Source organism: Caretta caretta, chromosome 7, assembly GCF_965140235.1.
Source record: "Caretta caretta isolate rCarCar2 chromosome 7, rCarCar1.hap1, whole genome shotgun sequence".
Taxonomy (NCBI): domain Eukaryota; kingdom Metazoa; phylum Chordata; order Testudines; family Cheloniidae; genus Caretta; species Caretta caretta.
In genome coordinates, this window is record NC_134212.1 from 60,562,412 (window position 1) to 60,582,191 (window position 19,780).

A 19,780-nucleotide genomic window follows, 5' to 3' on the forward strand; every position below is an offset into this window, starting at 1 on the left:
TCCCTGTGCAGATGCCAGAGGTGACAAGGTGGCCCCCAGGGCATGGTGTAAATGCTGGCGGGGGACTCTGCTTCCAAGAGAGGAACTGGGAGCTCCGTGTTTGTTTCTTGGTGAAACCAGAGCCATAGGGCTGTCCTCAGTGCCAGCCTGGCACATGTGCCCTGTACGCTCCATTTCCCTGCCCCGCGGCCAGGCTGGCTCTGCAGGGCCAACACAATCCAAATAAATTTGAGTGCCCGCCCTGACCCTGTGTGTGCTTCTCCACGCTGAGTGGTGCTGGGTGCTCCCCCGGGTGTTCCAAGCCGGGTGCTTGGTGCCCAGAGAAATCCTCAGCCAGCAGCCTGACAGCACGGATCAGGTGGGGTTTGGGTCTGCGGGATGCCCTCAATCCTTGAGGAACTGCCAGCAACAGGCTGCTGTCAAGCGGAGACCAAATCCCCACATTCCCCCTCCTCCCAAGTGGTTAATCTGAGCTGCCAGAGCTGTGGTGCAGTAAGGCCTTTCTGTGACATTTAATCAGATTGCTCTGCCCCAGCCCGGAGCAGGAGGAAAGGCCCCGTGCCCCCTGCTGCCTGTCCCACCGGCTCCAGGGCCGCTCCTCTGGGCAATCATTAATCGCAGCCCTCCAAACAATGCAGGAAACAAACAAACAGCCAGGAGAAGGCCAGCACTTCCCAGCCCCTCGGGGAGCTGGAGCAGGCAGTGCCGACCGGTTCCCTGTGGTGGCAGCTTGTTCCACTGCCAGCACCTGACCCAGGCGGGGCCTTTGCCTTGGGAAGGTTGGGTGGGGCGGCAGAAGGAGCTGGCCAGGGAGGCATGTAGGCTGGGGAAGGAATTCCAGCCGGTGGCTCGAAGGCTTTCATCTCCTGGAGCCATGAAGCACCGGGCCTTTTGGACTGCACTGGAATACACCTGCCGACTGCTGGGCATCTCCACGGCAGCAGGTAAGAGGCAGCGTCGCCCTTTGTGCTTGAGGGAGTCGACAGCTGGAGCAAAGTAATAGGTGGTGCATGGGCATCCGGACACCTGGGTTCTATTCCTGGCTGTGACTGTGCCACCCTCCCTTCCTCCATCTGCCCATTGGGGATGATGAGCCTTGGGGCCTAGAAAGTGAAACGTGAGATGTTGTTACTCCTCATTGCTAAGTGTCAGTGGGTGCGTCCTCTGGCAGGTGGGGCTGTTGGATGGGGCTCAGCAATGCCTGGAAGCTGGAGGCCACAGGGACTGCTGCTGGGAAGGAAGGTTAGTTTCCCATGGTATGGGCTGGGGCAGCAGAGTAACCTGGATCCATGGAGGGAAGGTCCTCATGCTCAGTGGAAGGGGCTGCTCCAAACTCTGAGCAAAGCCAGGGGAAAAGCTGTCTTGTCCCAAGCGGGATGAAGAGAAGAGCCCCAGCGCTGGTGAACATGCTGCTGCAGCATTGCTCCTCTGCCTTCCTACAAAGCTGTCAGAGAGCAGATTCAGGGAGCTGTTTGCTCTTTCCTTGCAATGCAAACATCATAGACTCCCCCACCTGTTTACATGGCTCCCTCTGCCAAATGACCAAGGCTGAAGGACCAAATTTTGGTTGGAGGAGGTTGCCTTTGGCTGTGGGTGACATACCAGGTGAGAGCTGAAACGGGAATATTTGAGCTGGCATCTCCATGGCTGAATGTGCAGAAGATCTCCCCCTGCAAACCACAATGGTGTAGAATAGCCATCGGAGGTAAAAATTGCTGCATTGAAGGGGAGAGTCAAGTGCAGAGGGCGGGGGCGGGAGCAACAAATTCTATTCATGGCACTGGCACCAATTTGCTGGGGCCTTGGGCAAGCCACTTAATCACTTTGTGCCTCAGTGTCCCCATCTATAAAGCAGGGACAATGACACCTACCCCTGGGAGCTGAAGGTGATTGCTTCTGTAATTCTTGGCTGGGTGATGTAGCTGTGCAGAATCTCACTCGAGCCGGCAAGTGGGTCCTGTTGGCAGATCCTGCTTCATTCCAGATGCTAGTTTGCCGGAGTAGGGCATTGCAAACCCGTGTGTCTCAGCATTTCCCAGGTGAGCAGCAGCAGGCTCTGGGAGACACCTCACACTGCCATGGGGCAACAGGGGGCAAGAGACAAAGAGGTCAGCTCAACTAAGCCGACCCCGAGCACAATCCTGGGGCTGAACACATGGACGGACGGCACACAGCTAAAGCGCTGGCTGCTGGCTCCGGAATGTACTCCCCACAGCTAACTGCACTGGCCAGGCACCGATAGAAAGGGCAATGCTGCAGGGCAAACAGACTGGAGAGATTCTCCCCTCTGGGGCTCTTACAGACTGGCACATAGGAGCACAGCGGGGTGAGCCTGTGCATGAGACAAGCTGGATCGCAGCTATGCAGACCTCGATCACACACACATACAGAGTAAGGCTCACACTCTCCCCTAAGGCTCCAGTGATAATAGTGGATGCTTGCCCAGGAGACAGCCCAACCCCAGTGCCATGTGCCAACAGAGGATAAAGAGCTGAAGTCATAAGTAGGTTACAATGTTGAGACGTCTTCCTGGAGTGTAATCTCTCTCTCTCATGGCGATGGTGTTTACATTGCAGTATCTTGTGCTGTCTTCCCTAGCTCCTCTGGAAATTAGCAAAAGTCAGCACCCCTGCAATGTGGACACTGCCTTGGACGGCGCTACAGAGCCCTGTACTTTTCCATCTCTCCACTCTGGGCTCTGCCCAGTGTCACCTGCCTTCCCCAAAAGACCCCAGCGAGGGGTCTCCATGTTTCATATCTCCCTATGTTGTCTGAGGCTGTCGCTGGAGGGAGGGAGCAGCCAGCTCAGTATGGTGTTCGCTGCCCAATGAGGTACAGGTGGTTTTGCATCCATTATTTTAATGCTAAAAGGGTTAGGAAATGGAGACCACAGGGAAAAGAGTCCCCAGAGCTCAGAGCCATCCGAACAGACTTGCCAAAGGAAGAGGCTAATGGATCAGCCTCGCTCATAGATTCTGGATGATGTTGGGGGATTCCATAGATTGGCCCTCCATAGAGTCAGTTGGAGAGGCAAAAAATATCCCCCTCCCCACCACCCCAAGCTCTGAGCGCGCTGACTCCCCATGATTGGTGGAGCCATATTAGTCACTGATCAGGCAGCCCCGTGACTGGTGAAATCATGTTGTTAGTTGATCGTCAGTGATCAGGCAGCCCCGAGATTGGTGCATCCATGTTGTTCGTTGTTGGTTAGTGATCAGGCAGCCCCGTCATTGATGGAGCCATGTGGTTTGTTGATGGTCAGTGATCAGGCAGCCCCGTGATTGGTGAAGTTGTGTTGTTTGTTGATGGTCAGTGATCAGGCAGCCCCATGGTTGGTGGAGCCATGTGGTTTGTTGATGGTCAGTAATTGTGATTGGTGGGAATGGTTGGGAAACCCGAAAGTTTCACAGAGTTTAGCAAAGATGACTCTTCTGCTGAAAATCCGTACTGGGAGGAGGATTGTTAGTTGTTCCAAATTCTCCTGTTTAAACTGTTTAATTCATAATTTTGTGCCTGTGCCTTAGGCATAGCTCAGACCACAGACAGCAAATAGCCCAAGCAAACAGGCCACCAGGCTGATGATCCTTGGTCCAAACTGTTCAGGCCACATTTCTGAATCATCAGGAGAGGAGCAGAAATCAGGAGGCAATCCTGCACTATTCACTTGCTGGAAGAAAGATTGAATAAAGAAGAAGATGACCAGTCCTGCTCCCAAGCATGGCCTGCTGGCTGGCTTTGAATTCCCCCACACTCAATTCTGTCTGCGTTTGTAGTGATGATCATCCAGGGGCCTGCACAGCCCCAGGGCAGCAAACCCCTGCGCTTTGTGCTCAGATTCCCAGAGCATGTCAGTATTGGTGCAAGGGGCCGGAGAACAGCACAGAGACAGAAGTCTTGTACCCATTCACAGAGCCAGCAGGGCAGCCCCCCAGCTCCGAGCTGGAGAGACCACCTCTAAGGAGCACGACGGGAGTTCACTCCTTGACAGTTCAGCTGGGGGAGCTGATCAGCAGGCCAGCTCATGCCAGTTATGCTACAGTGTCCCCAGGAACTGGCCTAGGACCCGACACATTGTATAAAGGCATCAGAATAGCCAATGGCGCTCCTGACCTGCTCTGGAGTCAAGCCAGTGTCTTCAGTTCCCATGGTGATGGTCTATGGTGGGCACATTAGCCGTCGGGAGGCAGTTCTCCTGTACCCAGAGCTAGTGACTCGGAGCTGAGATGAAATGGGTGCAACAGATGTGCCTGAGTCCATAGGGACGGAAACCACAGATGATACCAGGCATTGCCAAAGATCCCCAAGCAAAGGGCCCATTTGCATTGCATGCCCTTCTGTGCTCCCACCAGCAGGGGTCACTGTAAACCCACGCCTGTGAACCAGCACTTGGTGGGAGGGACACACACCCAGCTGTGTCTTGGTGGCTGTGACCATAGGGATAGCTGTGCTTACTCATGCCAGATTTTGTGAATGTTGCCACGTCAGCCATCTTGATTACTCCCTTTCCCACTGAGTCAGTCCCTGGGAGTTTTGCCGTGGGGTCAGGAGTTCACCCTGTGCCTCCATGAATCCCCCCACAGGCAAGTCCCAGAGGGTGAGTTACTGACCAGTGACACCCCAGGACAGTCAGCCCAAAGAGGCGCAGGATGCTACTGGAAGCAGCTCTTCCAGGCTCAACGCCTCCCGCCCAAGCCACCAAGCGTCCTGCCCCATGCAGTCACCAGACAGATCCTCTGCATTGGTTTCTCGGGCATGGTCATCCTCCATCTCGGCGCCATGTAGACCCACACAGGTGCACTCACAAAGTAAGCTCTGGCTCCACTAGTATGTGGGCCGATCAGGGCCTGGGGGGCGCCAGGAAACCCTCCCGAACACCCTGCTGTGCCAGGACCCACCTGTCGATTTATACAGTGAAAGGGCTTCGCTGTGAAACTCCAGCCTCATCCCCTGTCCACCCTTGTGGTGTGAGTGTGGCACCCCTGAGATCCCAAGTAAAGCCCCGGTCTGGCAGAGCAGATGTGAACCCACAGGACCTTGTAGGTACTTACAGACTGCAATTAACTCACCCCTTAGCCTTCTCTTTGTTAAGCTAAATAGACTCAGATCACTCAGTCTATCACTATAAAGCAGGTTTTCTAAGCCTTTAATCATTCTCGTGGTTCGTCTCTAAACCCTCTCCAATTTATCAACATCCTTTTTGAACCATGGGCATCAGAACTGGACACAGTATTCCAGCAGTGGTGACACCAGTGCCAAATACTTGAGAATCCCCTGTTTATGGAGCTGAGGATCATATTAGCCCTTTTGGCCACAGCATCACACTGGGAGCTCATGTTCAGCTGATTATCTACCATGGCTCCCAGATCTTTTTCAGAGTCACTGCTTCCCAGGATAGAGCCCCCCAGCCTGTAAGTAAGGCCTACGTTCTTTGTTCCCATGTGGTCATGTTTACATTCAGCTGTATTAAAACAAATATTGTTGCTTCCACCCAATTTACCAAGCTACCCAGATTGCTAGGTGATGTGTCCTCTTGATTATTTGCCACGCCCCCAATTTTGAGATATCTGCAAACTTTGTCAGTGATGATTTTGTTTTCTTCCAAGTCATTGATAAAAATTTTAAATAGCAAAGGGCCAAGAACTGATCTCTGTGGGATCTCAATGGAAACACACCCACTCCATGATTCCCTGTTTATGATCACATTTTGAGACCTATCAGTTAGCCAGTTTTTAATCCATGTAATGTGTTCCCTGTTAATTTTATATTGTTCTAGTTTTTTAATCAAAATGTCATGTGGTACCAAGTCAAATGCCTTTCTGAAGTCTATGTATATTATGTCAACACTATTACCTTTATTACCCAAACTTGTAATTTCACCAAAAAAAGATATCCAGTTAGTTTGACAGGATCTATTTTTCATAAACCTGTGTTGATTGGCATTAATTACATTACCCTCCTTTAATTCTTTATTGAGTGCCATATCAGCCACTCCATTATCTTGCCTGGGATCGATGTCTCCTGGAACTTCCCCAGGGTATGTCTACACTACGAAATTAGGTCGAATTTATAGAAGTCGGTTTTTTAGAAATCATTTTTAAATAGTCGATTGTGTGTGTCCCCACACAAAATGCCCTAAGGGCATTAAGTGCATTAACTCGGCGGAGTGCTTCCACAGTACTGAGGCTAGTGTCGACTTCCGGAGTGCTGCACTGTGGGTAGCTATCCCACAGTTCCCGCAGTCTCCGCTGCCCATTGGAATTCTGTGTTGAGATCCCAATGCCTGATGGGGCTAAAAACATTGTCGCGGGTGGTTCTGGGTACATGTCATCAGGCCCTCCTTCCCTCCCTCCCTCCCTCTGTGAAAGCAATGGCAGACAATCTTTTCGCACCTTTTTTCCTCAGTTACCTGTGCAGACGCCATACCACGGCAAGTATGGAGCCCGCTCAGATCACTTTGGCAATTAGGAGCACATTAAACACCACACGCATTATCCAGCAGTATATGCAGCACCAGAACCTGGCAAAGTGAAATCGGGCGAGTAGGCGACGTCAGCACGGTGACGAGAGTGATGAGGACAGGGACACAAATTTCTCTCAAAGCATGGGCCCTGGCAATGCAGGCATCATGGTGCTAATGGGGCAGGTTCATGCCGTGGAACTCCAATTCTGAGCTCGGGAAACAAGCACAGACTAGTGGGACCGCACAGTGTTGCAGGTCTGGGACGATTCCCAGTGGCTGTGAAACTTTCGCATGCGTAAGGGCACTTTCATGGAACTTTTTGACTTGCTGTCCCCTGCCCTGAAGCACATGAATACCAAGATGAGAGCAGCCCTCACAGTTGAGAAGTGAGTGGCAATAGCCCTGTGGAAGCTTGCAATGCCAGATAGCTACCAGTCAGTCGGGAATCAATTTGGAGTGGGCAAATCTACTGTGGGGGCTGCTGTGATGCAAGTAGCCCACGCAATCAAAGATCTGCTGATATCAAGGGTAGTGACCCTGGGAAATGTGCAGGTCATAGTGGATAGCTTTGCTGCAATGGGATTCCCTAACTGTGGTGGGACCATAGACGGAACCCATATCCCTATCTTGGCACCAGAGCACCAAGCCAGCGAGTACATAAACCGCAAGGGGTACTTTTCAATAGTGCTGCAAGCACTGGTGGATCACAAGGGACATTTCACCAACATCAACGTGGGATGGCCGGGAAAGGTACATGACGCTCGCATCTTCAGGAACTCTGGTCTGTTTCAAAAGCTGCAAGAAGGGACTTTATTCCCAGACCAGAAAATAACCGTTGGGGATGATGAAATGCCTATAGTTATCCTTGGGGACCCAGCCTACCCCTTAATGCCATGGCTCATGAAGCCATACACAGGCAGCCTGGACAGTAGTCAGGAGCTGTTCAACTACAGGCTGAGCAAGTGCAGAATGGTGGTAGAATGTGCATTTGGATGTTTAAAAGCGTGCTGGCGCAGTTTACTGACTTGGTTAGACCTCAGCGAAACCAATATTCCCAGTGTTATTACTGCTTGCTGTGAGCTCCATAATATCTGTGAGAGTAAGGGGGAGACGTTTATGGCGGGGTGGAAGGTTGAGGCAAATCGCCTGGCCGCTGGTTACGCACAGCCTGACACCAGGGCGGTTAGAAGAGCACAGAGGGCATGATGCACATCAGAGAAGCTTTTAAGACAAGTTTCATGACTGGACAGGCTACGGTGTGAAAGGTCTGTTTGTTTTTCCATGATGAAACCCCCCCCCCGCCCCTTGGTTCACTCTGTTTCACTGTAAGCTAAGCACCCTCCCCTCCTCCCTTCGATCACCACTTGCAGAGGCAATAAAGTCATTGTTGCTTCACATTCATGCATTCTTTATTCATTCATCACACAAATAGGGGGATAACTGCCAACGTAGCCTGGGAGGGGTGGTGGAGTAGAGAAGCACTGGGAGGGGTGGTGGAGGAGGGAAGGACAAGGACACACAGTACTTTAAAAGTTTAAAACTTATTGAATGCCAGCCTTTTGTTGCTTGGGCAATCCTCTGGGGTGGAGTTGCTGGGTGGCTGGAGGCCCCCCCACCACATTCTTGGGCGTCTGGGTGTGGAGGCTATGGAACTTGGGGAGGAGGGTGGTTGGTTACACAGGGGCTGTAGCGGTGGTCTCTGCTCCTGCTGCCTTTCCTGCAGCTCAACCATACGCTGGAGCGCATTAGTTTGATCCTCCAGCAGCCTCAGCATTGAATCCTGCCTCCTCTCATCATGCTGCCACCACCTTTCAGCTTCAGCCCTCTCTTCAGCCCGCCACTTATTCTCTTCAGCCCGCCACCTCTCCTCCCGGTCATTTTGTGCTTTCCTGCACTCTGACATTGTCTGTCTCCATGCAGTTATCTGTGCTCTGTCAGTGTGGGAGGACAGCATGAGCTCAGAGAACATTTTATCACGAGTGCATTTTTTTCGCCTTCTAATCTTCACTAGCCTCTGGGAAGGAGAAGATCCTGTGATCCTTGAAACACATGCAGCTGGTGAAGAGAAAAAAAAAGGGACAGCGGTATTTAAAAAGACACATTTTATAGAACAATGGGTACACTCTTTCATGATAAACCTTGCTGTTAACATTACATACACAGCACATGTGCTTTCATTCCAAGGTCGCATTTTGCCTCCCCCCACCACGTGGCTAGCCCCTCACCCCTCCCCATGGCTGACAGCGGGGAACATTTCTGTTCAGCCACAGGCAAATAGCCCAGCAGGAACGGGCACCTCTGCATGTCCCCTTAAGAAAAGCACCCTATTTCAACCAGGTGACCATGAATGATATCTCACTCTCCTGAGGATAACACAGAGAGATAAAGAACAGATGTTGTTTGAATGCCAGCAAACATACACTGCAATGCTTTGTTCTACAATGATTCCCGAGTATGTGCTACTGGCCTGGTGTGGTAAAGTGTCCTACCATGGTGGACGGAATAAGGCTGCCCTCCCCAGAAACCTTTTGCAAAGGCTTTGGGAGTACATCCAGGAGAGCTGCAAATGCCAGGGCAAATTAATCATTAAACATGCTTGCTTTTAAACCATGTATAGTATTTTAAAAGGTACACTCACCAGAGGTCCCTTCTCCACCTGGCGGGTCTGGGAGGCAGCCTTGGGTGGGTTCGGGGGGTACTGGTTCCAGGTCCAGGGTGAGAAACAGTTCCTGGCTGTCGGGAAAACTGGTTTCTCCACTTGCTTGCTGTGACCTATCTACAACTTCATCATCATCATCTTCCTCGTCCCCAAATCCTGCCTCTGTGTTGCCTCCATCTCCATTGAAGGAGTCAAAAAACACAGCTGGGGCACTGGTGGCTGAACCCCCTAAAATGGCATGCAGCTCATCATAGAAGCGGCATGTTTGGGGCTCTGACCCGGAGCAGCCGTTTGCCTCTCTGGTTTTCTGGTAGGCTTGCCTCAGCTCCTTAAGTTTCATGCGGCACTGCTTCTGGTCCCTGTTATGGCCTCTGTCCTTCATGCCCTGGGAGATTTTGACAAAAATTTTGGCATTTCGAAAACTGGAACGGAGTTCTGATAGCACAGATTCCTCTCCCCATACAGCGATCAGATCCCGTACCTCCTGTTCAGTCCATGCTGGAGCTCTTTTGCGATTCTGGGACTCCATCATGGTCACCTCTGCTGATGAGCTCTGGCCAGCGTGGCAAGCTGCAGGTGACCATGCAAACAGGAAATTGAAATTCAAAAGTTTGCAGGCCTTTTCCTGTCTACCTGGCCAGTGTATCTGAGTTGAGAGTGCTGTGCAGAGCGGTCACAATAGAGCACTCTGGGATAGCTCCCGGAGGCCAATACCGTCTAATTATGTCCACAGTACCCCAAATTCGACCCGGCAAGGCCGATTTAAGTGCTAATCCCCTTGTCGGGGGTGGAGTAAGGAAATCGATTTTAAGAACCTTTTAAGTTAAAAAAAAGGGCTTCATCGTGTGGACGGGTGCAGGGTTAAATCAATTTAACGCCACTAAATTTGACCTCAACTCCTAGGGTAGACCAGGGCCCAGTGCTCTAAGACTTATTGAAAATCAACATTAACAGTCCAGCAATCTCCTCAGCCCGCTCTTTTAAAACTCTTGGATCCAAGTTATCTGGACTTGCTGATTTAAAATATCTAACTTCAGTAGTTTCTGTTTAACATCCTCCAGAGATACTAGTGAAATGGAAAGATGGTTATCCTCACCATATGATAAGACAGTTTCAACTGTTTTTTCTCCAAATACAGAAGAGAAATATTTATTGAATACTTCTGCTTTTTCTGAATTATTATTGAAAATTCTAGGATTTCCATCTAGCAGTGGATCGACACCATTGTCAATATTATTTTTGTTCCTAATATATATTTAAAACTTCTTATTGTCCTTAACTGTGCTGGCCATTTATGTCTTCTTGTGTCCCTTTGCTGCCCATATCAGTTTTCTACAATTCCTAACTTCTGATTTATATTCATTATTAACGATTTCCCCTTTCTTCCATTTAGAAGTATAACAGGCTTGTGTGCACTGCTCCCCACTGCAGGAAGGAACCCAGAACTGAACACCTGTGTGTCTTACTCACTGTTGACAGTGATTCTCCTTTAGCCGGAGTGGAAGGGATGTCTGATTTTGGAGCAGGAGGATTTAGGTTCTAGCCACGTTTGTATCTGGAACCTAGCTGTGCTCTCAGCACAAAGCTCATTGACTTAGCTGGGACCCACACAGTGTGCGGTTGTGTTGTGCGTTACACACCTAGGGAGTTATGCCACAGGCTTGGGAGACACTTCTGTTTTCACATCACACATCAGCCTTTGTGAGGATCAGAGCCCCCTGCAGCCCTTCCCCCCCATTCGCCATCCCAGGAGCACACTCATCCTGCCCTTCCCTTCAGGGGTTAACGAGGCAGGCTGGAGCTTTCCTGGGAGTTCAGCTCCCGGGCCCCAGTTGCAAGCCAAGGAAGGGTCTCAATGCGCTCAGGCCCTTAATCCACCTTAGTGCATAATCCCCTGCCTGGCTGTGTGGGCCGAGAGGCCGCACCGTGTAGCACGGAGCGACAGCTCATTCCAGGCTGCTAAGCCGCCTGCCCATCTTTGTGCTTTCTGTTGTTTAGTAAGTGGCATTATCACCATGGCTACAGCCACTATTAACATAGCTGGCATGGTTGGCATGCTTTCTCCTGCCGCTACTGATCCTCCGCCCCAAGGTAGCCAGGGCTGGGCTTGTTAGGGACAGGAGGCCGAGGCCAGTGAGATAGGCCCTTTCAGTAAGGACAAGCACTGAACAGCAGGGGAGGAGGCCAAGAAGGCTGGCTAGGTGGTTAGGACCAGGAAGGCGAGGAGGCTAAAAGGAGCTGGATAGACTGAGGTGGGATCTTCTGAGGCTGTCAGTGTTGACCTGGTGGGAACAAAGTCAATGGGTCTTGGCTTGACCCCCTGCCCCCACGAATGGAAAATGTTTATCCCTTTCTATCCTTGTGTGCAGAGGGAGGGAGAGACCCCGCCAGGGGAGTGGGGGAAGAAAGGGAGCAGCAGGTCTGTGCAGGGCAGAGTCTGAGGAGATGGGCAGGGAAGGGGCTCATGGCCTCATGCTGCGAATGTGCCCATGTGCATCAGGTAGAGATGGGCCCTGGGCCAAACTGCAGGATCCACATTCCCCAGCTGGAGTCAGAGCCAGCCTCCAGACTTTGTGCTTCAGTCAAACCCAAGTGGCGGGCTCAGCTCAGGGCAGTGGGCCCGTGACACGTGGATGGTCAGACTAGTCCTGCTCTGTGGACGTTGGGCTTGGGGCCATCACTTCCCTGTCATCCAGGCCATCACTTCCCTGTCATCCAGCAACGCCAGCAGTTTAGGCAGCAGCAGAGCGGGCATCTGCCTCCTGCCCAGCTCGCCCTGCCCCAGGAAGGTGGGAGGCTCTGGCCAAATCCGGGCAGCATCGGCAATAGGACAGTCCCCCTGCAAGAGGCATTGGCCCGAAGCCGCGCAGAGGTAGCCAGGGCTGACCCAGCTGCCCGCTGCCTGGCACAGCTCTGTGCCAATGTCCTGGCAGGCACCATGGGAAGGCAAACAAACCGCTCTGCCTCCCGTGCAGCCACAGCACAGGCCACTGACAAGCCAGCATCCGGGGACCTGCGAGCCAGCCCCTCCCCTGGCCTGAAGCACCGCAGTGCCCGGCTTCGCCCTCCACTCCTGGGCAGCAGAGCAGCCTCAGGGAAGGGCTTGTCCCTGGGGAGCCTGCTCCCTCTGTGAGTCCCCCAAAGGCCAGGGCTGGCCAGGATCAGAGCCAGACACCGATATTTAATGCCTCTTTGGTTGAGCTGTGAAGGAGGCTGCTAACCTAGCTGTGTGGACAGGGGCCAAGCACTGTCACACCCAGGACAGGTCATTTCAAATGGCTAGTGTGCACTATAGCAATGTCTGGAGATACCAGCCAGGGATCGGCTGCCCACCATGCCCGGCACTGCACACACACCACCAAGGAAAGCACTGGTCCTGCCTCACACAGCCAGTGCCCTCGGCACTGCCTCCTGCAATGATTTGCAAACGTGTGTTAGGTGGTTATGTCTGGCTGCTCCCGCTTTAAACACAGTCAGACAGAGAGATCTCACTAATGTAGTACCCCAAGGCCAAGGTGGCTACTTAGGCCTGCTCCCTGCTCTGGCCAGGTGTTGTAGGCTGAGCGGTGCGTGGGACTGGGCTGCTGGCTAGGCCAGGCAGCTTGTCCCCAGGCTGCCCAGCAGAGACAGGCCCACCTGCAAACTCCAGCTCTTGCTCCAGAGCCACACTTCAGGCCTGGTCCTGCTGGTGCCTGGGACTCAAGGCACATGAAGGGCCCGAGGAGGGTCAACTCACTCACAAGCCTCATGGCCAACCCACAGCAGCCAAAACCTCCCTTGGCCCTGCCCCACCCCCAAGGCGCACCCTCAGGATAGGGTTGCCATGTGTCCGGTTTTCAACTGGGACACCCCGTCAAAAAGGGACTCTGGCGGCTCTGGTCAGCACCGCTGACTGGGCCATTAAAAGTCCAGTCAGCGGCACAGCAGGGCTAAGGAAGGCTCCCTGTGGCTCCCGGAAGCAGCAGCATGTTCCCACTCCGGCTTCTACGTGTAGGGGCAGCCGGGGGCTCCGCACGCTGCCCCCGCACCAAGCATCGGCTCTGCAGCTCCCCTGACCCCCTACTGCACCCCAACCTCCTGCCCCAGCCTTGATCCCCCTCCCATCCTCCAAACCCCTTGATCCCAGCCCAGAGCACCCTCCTCCACCCCAAACCCCTCATCCCGAGCCCCACCCCAGAGCCCGCACCCTCTGCTGGAGCCCTCACACACACCCCTGTGCCCCAACCTCCTGCCTCAGCCCAGAGCCCCCTCCTGCCCCCCAAATCCCTCATCCCTGTTCCACACCAAAGCCCACACCCCCAGCTGGAGCCCTCACCCACCCTCAGCCCAACCCCCTGCCCCAGCCCGGAGGCCCCTTCTGCACCCTGAACCTCTCACTTCTGGCCCCACACCAGAGCCCTCACCCCCTCACTCCCTCCCACACCCCCAACCTCCTGCCTCAGCCTGGAGCCCCCTCCCATACTCTGAACCTCTCGGCTCCATCCCCCAGCCTGGAGCCCCCTCCTGCACCCCAAACCCCTCTCCCTGGCCCCACCCCAGAGCCCATACCCTCAGCCGGAACCCTCAACCCGTCCCGCAACCGCCTGGACCACTTGGAGCAGGGGATAGTAGCCCCAGCCAGGGTGACAATCCCCCCCCATGCAGGTACCCACTATGCCGTGGGGTGCATGCACACAGCTGGGAAAGGGCCAACAGTGAGACCGCGTTTCTGGGGCTGGTGATCCTTTGCCATGATGCACGTGAGGCCGTTCCCAGTGAAGGGTGCCACAGAGACTCCAATGCTCACTGAGCACCAGGGAGTCCCAATGCCCTGTGCAAAGTGGGGGGAGCAGCAGCACTACCCCATTAGGGAAACTGAGGCATAGAGTGGTTCAGTGATTAGCCTAAGGTCTGCGGCAGAGCCAAGGACAGACCCCAGCCCTCTTGTCTCCAACCCTCTGCTCCAACCACTGGACACTCTGCTTTCGCTCCCCACTCCCACCCACCCAAGGGCCATGTGAAGAGCAGGCAGGACGGTGCTGGGGTGGGCATTGCCATGACTCCAGTGCTGCCTTCTCTCTGCAGTGCTGGTTGGAGTGGGAGCGGAGACCCTGCAGCGCGGGCAGTTCCAGAGCCTGGCTGTCTACCTGCTGTGAGTATCGCTGCGGTTACCGTGGGGAGTGGCCCTCTCCTGGCTTCACCGTGTAGGAGTCTGGGACCCTGTGAGACATGGGGCAGCTCAGCCCTGCAAGCTCAACGCAGCGCTGCTGCCCCCGTGGAGCTGGCCAGGGGCCGCAGCGCGCCGTGACCTCCCCTGTGCAACGGCTGAGCAGGGGGGAGCTGAGGCTCTGGAGCCCAGCTGGCCAGCACTAGGTAGAGCCCCCGAGCCCCATGCTGGCCCCACCACCCCCATGGCTGTGGCCAGGCCCGGTCCTCATGGTCCCCCACTTCAGTTTCTCAGGGGCAGCGGTTTCCATCTGCGAAGTCTCCTTCTTCGTCAGCCTGCTCCTGGGCATGTGTATCAGGTGAGTACTCCCTGCCCATGCGCCGTGTGTCCTGCCCATGCCCACACCCTGTGTGCCTGCCCACACCCCTATACACTCCGCCCACCCCACACCCCTTGCACCCTGTCCATGCCCTCTGCTCACCCTATACCCAATCCCCATGTGTCTTGCCCATGCCCCCTGTGCACCCTGCCCACCCCACACCTACACCCTCGTGTGCCCCGCCCATGCCCCCCAACCATATCCCCTGTGGACTCCACCCATCTCACATCCCCACCTCCGGGTGTCCTGCCCATGCCCTCTGGGTACCCCACACCCATACACTCCTTATGAGCCGTTTCCACACAGCCCTCATGCACCCTCCCATATATCCCACCCACACTTCCATGCATCCTGCCCACACCCCTCCCCCTGCTTGCCCTTGTCCCTCACCCACACTCAGCTGAGGGCACAGGGCTGACCAGGTGGGGCTGCAGACCCACCTCCAAGGGAGCCTGCCCCCTGCTGCCCCCTGCTGGCAGCACCAAACCCTGCTTGCTAGCTATGCTGCTGCCCCCAGGGCCTGCATGTGTCACTCACACTTCCTGGCCTCTGCCTCAGGGACTGGGCACCCATGGTTGTGTCCCCGGGCTTGGGGAATGGGTGAGAATGCTCGGAGCTCAGGCCTGTTTCCCCTGCACTCCATGGACTCTATGGACCACTCAAGCCTTAGCCAGCCCCATGTCCAGGCCTGGCCTGGTGCTCTGAGTTCTGGGGCCGGTGGGCACCAGAAGGGCATTCAGACCCAACCCTGGCAGCCATGTGGCTCTGGTGCCGGTGACCAGCTCTCCCTGCCCAAGCCCACGCCTGCCCCTCTCTCCCTAGCTACCAGCCGGGCTCCCTGGCACACACCTTCTGGAAGCGAACCACACAGCCAGCAAGCTTCCAGAAATTCCTGGGCTATGTGCTGCTCTCAGTAGCCTGCTTCCTGCATCCCGTCCTGGTCTGGCACGTCACCATCCCTGGTGAGGAGCGCGCTGGGGCCATGTACAGCATGGGGGGCAGGGGAATGGGGTAAGCAGGTGGTTGCCAGGCTGGGGTGGAATGGCCCAGCTCTCATGGGACAGGATGCCAGGCTGGAGGCCATGGCCCGGCTGTGATGGGACCGGGGTGCCAGGCAGGGGGGGCCATGGCCTGGCTGTGATGCGACTGGGATGCCAGAGAGGGGACCATGACCCAGCTGTGATGTAAGGGAGGGGCCATGGCCCAGTTTTCCTGGTGAACCCTCCCCCGCTCTTTGCCATGTCTCGTCTCCGGTGCCTTTTCCCAGGCTCCATGCTGGTGCTGACTGGCTTGGCCTACTTCCTGCTGAGCAAGCGGAAGAAGAGCCCGGTGCTCCGGGAGGCGCGGGGGCCACTGGAGCAGTATGTGGACCCCTGTGCCACGGCTGCAACCTCCACAGGCAGTGGTGACACTGAGCAGACCTTCACCTTTCCCGGGGGGCGCCGAGAGCAGCGCGCCTCCCTGCTCGGCCAAATGAAGAGCATCCTGAAGGGCAGTGAGGACAAGAGTGCGGGCTGGCTGGCTGAGCCTGCCCCAACCCCGCCCACCCCTGCTCCGCCCACCCCGGCCCCGGGCAAGCAGGTGCACTTCCAGGAGAAGCTGGTGAGGATCATCCCCTCTGTCAGCGAGAGCCCGGATGAAGCGGAGAGTGAGGCTGAGGAGACCACGTCCGACACAGCCCCAATCCTCGGGCCCATAGAGACCCCGCTCCTTGTCACGCCCCTCAGTGCCACAGGTCTGTTCTGAGCGCTCACCCACCTCGTCCGCAGCCTGGGGCGAGTGGCAGCAGCCTGGAGCTCCCCACCTGCTGGCCCAGGGCCTGGCCTTAGGGCTCAGACATGCTCCCCCTGCAGCCTAGGTGCCACGGGCAGAGCTGACCCATCTGGAGCAGGGCAGCCCCCGCCAGGTGGGGTCCTGGTGCCCGAGAGCCCAGCCAACCCCCCACAACTAACACTTGCTGCTGCTGACTGGAAGGCGGGCTGGCGGGTGCTGTGCCAGCTCCTGGGGCTGGCTGCAGCACTGGCATTCAGGGAGCTGTCCTGGCTACTCACCTGCTGGGGCTGGACCAACCTCTGGGCAAAGCCCTTCGGTTCCCATCTTTATCTGGTAGAACGGTTCCTGGGACTTTATCAATGTGTGTTCCAAACCCTGCAAACAGGGCAAACAAATCCACTTCCTAGTTTTCTGGGTAAATATCAGGGTTAATTCTGCGGTGGGAGCGGGGGATGGAGAAAGAGCACAAAATCAAGCCCAGTTAGAGTGGTGAAGTGACAGCCCTTCCATGCTGTGGTTTAGGTCGTGAGCTGTACATCAGCTGTGTCTGTCTGTCTGTCTGTCTTTCACTCCATTGCCTTCCTTTAACAGACAGCCTCACATTCACACTGCGCTTAACTTACTATCAACAGAGAGGCGTCTGCTAGTGGGATGGGTTGGATTTTCTTAACCTAATCACTATTTCCATGTACTTGAGTGGTCCAAAATTCAGATGAAAATCAGTTAAAACCAAATAATAGCTTTGGTGAAACCCTGGGCGCCCCCCCACCCCCCGCCACACACACACACGCATACTCGCCATGGGATCCTGGCAGGCTCTGGCCATGTGTCAGTACCCCCTGGGCACCTGCCAGCCCCGCTCCGGCCCCACCCCCGTGGGATCTATGCAGGCTCTGCCCCCGTAGACTGAACCAGGCTCTGCTCAGCGTATTTCCAGGACAGCGAAGCCTTCGCTCTCAGACATTTTCCAGCCGCTACATGGACATCTGCTCAGTGCTAGGCAGTCGGTACCAGCAGAGTGTCAGCATCCGCCCTGGTCCCCCACCCTGCTGCTGTGTGACTAGCCCTGGGCCATGCTCCCCAGCCAGCTGGATCTAACCCCCAGCCCCATGGGCCTTTGGCTTTCTCACAGCAGCATCGCTGGTAAACCACAGGGAATGGAGCCAGCCTAGGGCCATCAGATGCCATCTCCCACTGCTCCCCCCAGGGGCAGCTGTGGGGTCATGCGGGAACAAGGGACACAGCACTCCCATCAGCCTGCTGTTTGTAGGAGAGAGCTGGTTGCCTTAGTCCCTGCAGCCATCCCCCCTCCTCCTGTGTCCTAGAGCATGGCCCTGGGACAGAGTGGGGTGGGTCCATCTTCCAGCGCCAAGGTCTGCCCTGCCCTGCACAGCCCAGGGGAGCAGCACCTCTAGGGATAGGAACTGGGGACTGACGACCAGGGTCCAGCCTGGGTTTGGTCACAGAGATCCCCTTGGGACTGTCACCTGATGTGCTGAAATTACCTCTGAGCCCATTTTCCCTGCCAGCTTGGGACTCCAGAACCCTGCCTTGTTGAGCCAAACATGCAAGCCTGCTGCAACACGGACCCAGGATCTGGGCCATGCCCCCAAAGCTGCAAACTTTAACTAAAAACAGTTCAGCAGGTTATTTGTTTCCAGCACCCAGACACCCAGCTCCCAATGGGATCCAAACCCCAAATAGATCCATTTTACTCTGTATAAAGTTTATACAGAGTAAATTCGTAAATTGTCTGCCCTCTATAGCACTGATAGAGAGAGTTGCACAGCTATTTGCTCCCCCAGATATTAATCACTTACTCTGGGTTTATTAATAAACAAAAGTGATTTTACTAAGTATAAAAAGTAGGATTTAAGTGGTTTCAAGTAATAACAGCCAAAACAAAGTAAGTCACAAAGCAAAATAAAACAAAACATGCACGTCTAAGCCTAATACATTAAGAAACTGAATACAGGTAAACCTCACCCTCCGAGTTGTTCCAATAAGCTTCTTTCACAGACTAGACTGATTCCTAGTCTGGGCCCAAGCCTTTCCCCTGGTACAGTCTTTGTTAGATCCAGCAGACATCTCAGGTGGTAAGCAGGGGTTTTCTCATGACTGACAGTCGCTTACTGGTGGGCTGCTTTAAAGTCGATGCCCAAATGCGGGGAAGTGCAGGCGGCTGTCGACCTCTCTCCAGTGAACTGGAGCAGTGCAGAGTCAAAGCAATGAAAGCCCGTATCCATATGAATGTGCAGAGGATGGAAGAGCCATGGGTCGGCTTGCCTCTGGGATGGAACAGCGAAGTTTGGGAAATACAAGAAGAAGCAAAAAGCATCCAGCGCCAAGGGATCACAGGGTGCACCACCCTGCGAGCCTGTGAAGGTCAGGTCCCCTTGTCCCCAGGGCTGGAGATGCCGGTACCTTGATGTGAGTAAGAAAACAGCTTCATCAAAGAGTGTAACTGGCTCCAATGATGTTTTTGTCACCAGATAGTGGGTGGAGTTTGGTTTGGTGGTGACCAGCCCTGGCGCGTCTCCCAGCTTGGTATCACTCACATCTCTGCTCTTTGTGAATAAACTTTGCCTTGGTTTCCCTCCCAACCAGCCCAGTGCAGTTACATTGGAGTACTTGGGAGTCCTTCAGCTAACCCGCTAGGCTGGGGTATTCATGCACCATCTATCCCAGCGTGTCAGCTATGTTCCCTGAGGGAAAGCTCCTCGCTGCCCCGCCCCTCAGGCGGTCGCTGACACCAGATGGTGGGTGTGGGAGGCTGCCTTGGGACTGGCACGAAGGGGCTGGAGAGCAGAGGGGCCTGGCCCCCCAGACTGGGGGTCCTGGATCTGAGCCCCTCCCGACCAGGGCATGACTGTGCCAGGCTGACCCCTTCGCTGGCTCCTGCAGGGATGCTGTGGGGGGCTGGAACAGTGGATCACAGACCAGCTTGGGGGATGGGCTCCATGGCTGCTCCCCCTCACCCCGTGGCTGGCCAGGGTGGCAGTCACTTGCTCACCTCGCACTGCCAGCAGCTGGTTTCTCTTCCCTGGCAGCCGGGTGATTTGGGGCCAGGGTAAGTGAGTGACACAGGGAGCTCCTTGTTCTGCCAAGAGAGCCCTCTTACATGCCTCCAGCCTCATGCTGAGCGAGCCCAGACCAGGGCTTCCCTCCGACCCCCAACCCCACGCCAGCCCAGAGCACAGGAAGGACACCCAAGGGAAAGGCTAGCTGGGCCAGATAAAGGGAACCAGCCATGTGGAGAGACAGCTTCCCACCCGCAGCCCTTAGGAGAAGGGGTAGTTACACCTAATGGCTCCAGAAACGGCCTGGCTACAGGAGTACAGAAAGGTGGGGATGCAAAGCACT

At 55.1% G+C, this 19,780-nt stretch overlaps 1 protein-coding gene across 3 annotated transcripts; it reads left to right on the plus strand.

Moving 5' to 3' along the window:
* Positions 1-520: 520 nt before the first annotated feature.
* Positions 521-19,020, plus strand: TMEM72 (transmembrane protein 72). Of its 3 annotated transcripts, none has more exons than XM_075130738.1 (5): positions 521-944; positions 14,184-14,250; positions 14,552-14,623; positions 15,467-15,606; positions 16,044-19,020. In XM_075130738.1, the coding sequence occupies exons 1-5, from the start codon at positions 875-877 to the stop codon at positions 16,388-16,390; spliced, it is 696 nt and encodes a 231-aa protein (XP_074986839.1). In that variant the 5' UTR covers positions 521-874; the 3' UTR covers positions 16,391-19,020. The 3 variants fall into 3 exon arrangements, with proteins under 3 accessions (XP_074986839.1, XP_048714516.1, XP_048714517.1); XM_048858559.2 differs by having other exon boundaries at positions 526-944; positions 15,912-19,020; XM_048858560.2 differs by lacking the exons at positions 521-944; positions 15,467-15,606 and having other exon boundaries at positions 14,203-14,250; positions 15,912-19,020.
* The last annotated feature ends 760 nt before the right edge of the window (positions 19,021-19,780 follow it).

Excerpts from the sequence above, each read along its gene's own strand:
- TMEM72 (XM_048858559.2), top strand. The coding sequence starts at position 875 with ATGAAGCACCGGGCCTTTTGGACTGCACTGGAATACACCTGCCGACTG. Across the intron at positions 945-14,183 it reads GGGCATCTCCACGGCAGCAG|TGCTGGTTGGAGTGGGAGCG; the intron begins GTAAGAGGCAGC and ends TTCTCTCTGCAG. Across the intron at positions 14,624-15,466 it reads CTCCTGGGCATGTGTATCAG|CTACCAGCCGGGCTCCCTGG; the intron begins GTGAGTACTCCC and ends CTCTCTCCCTAG.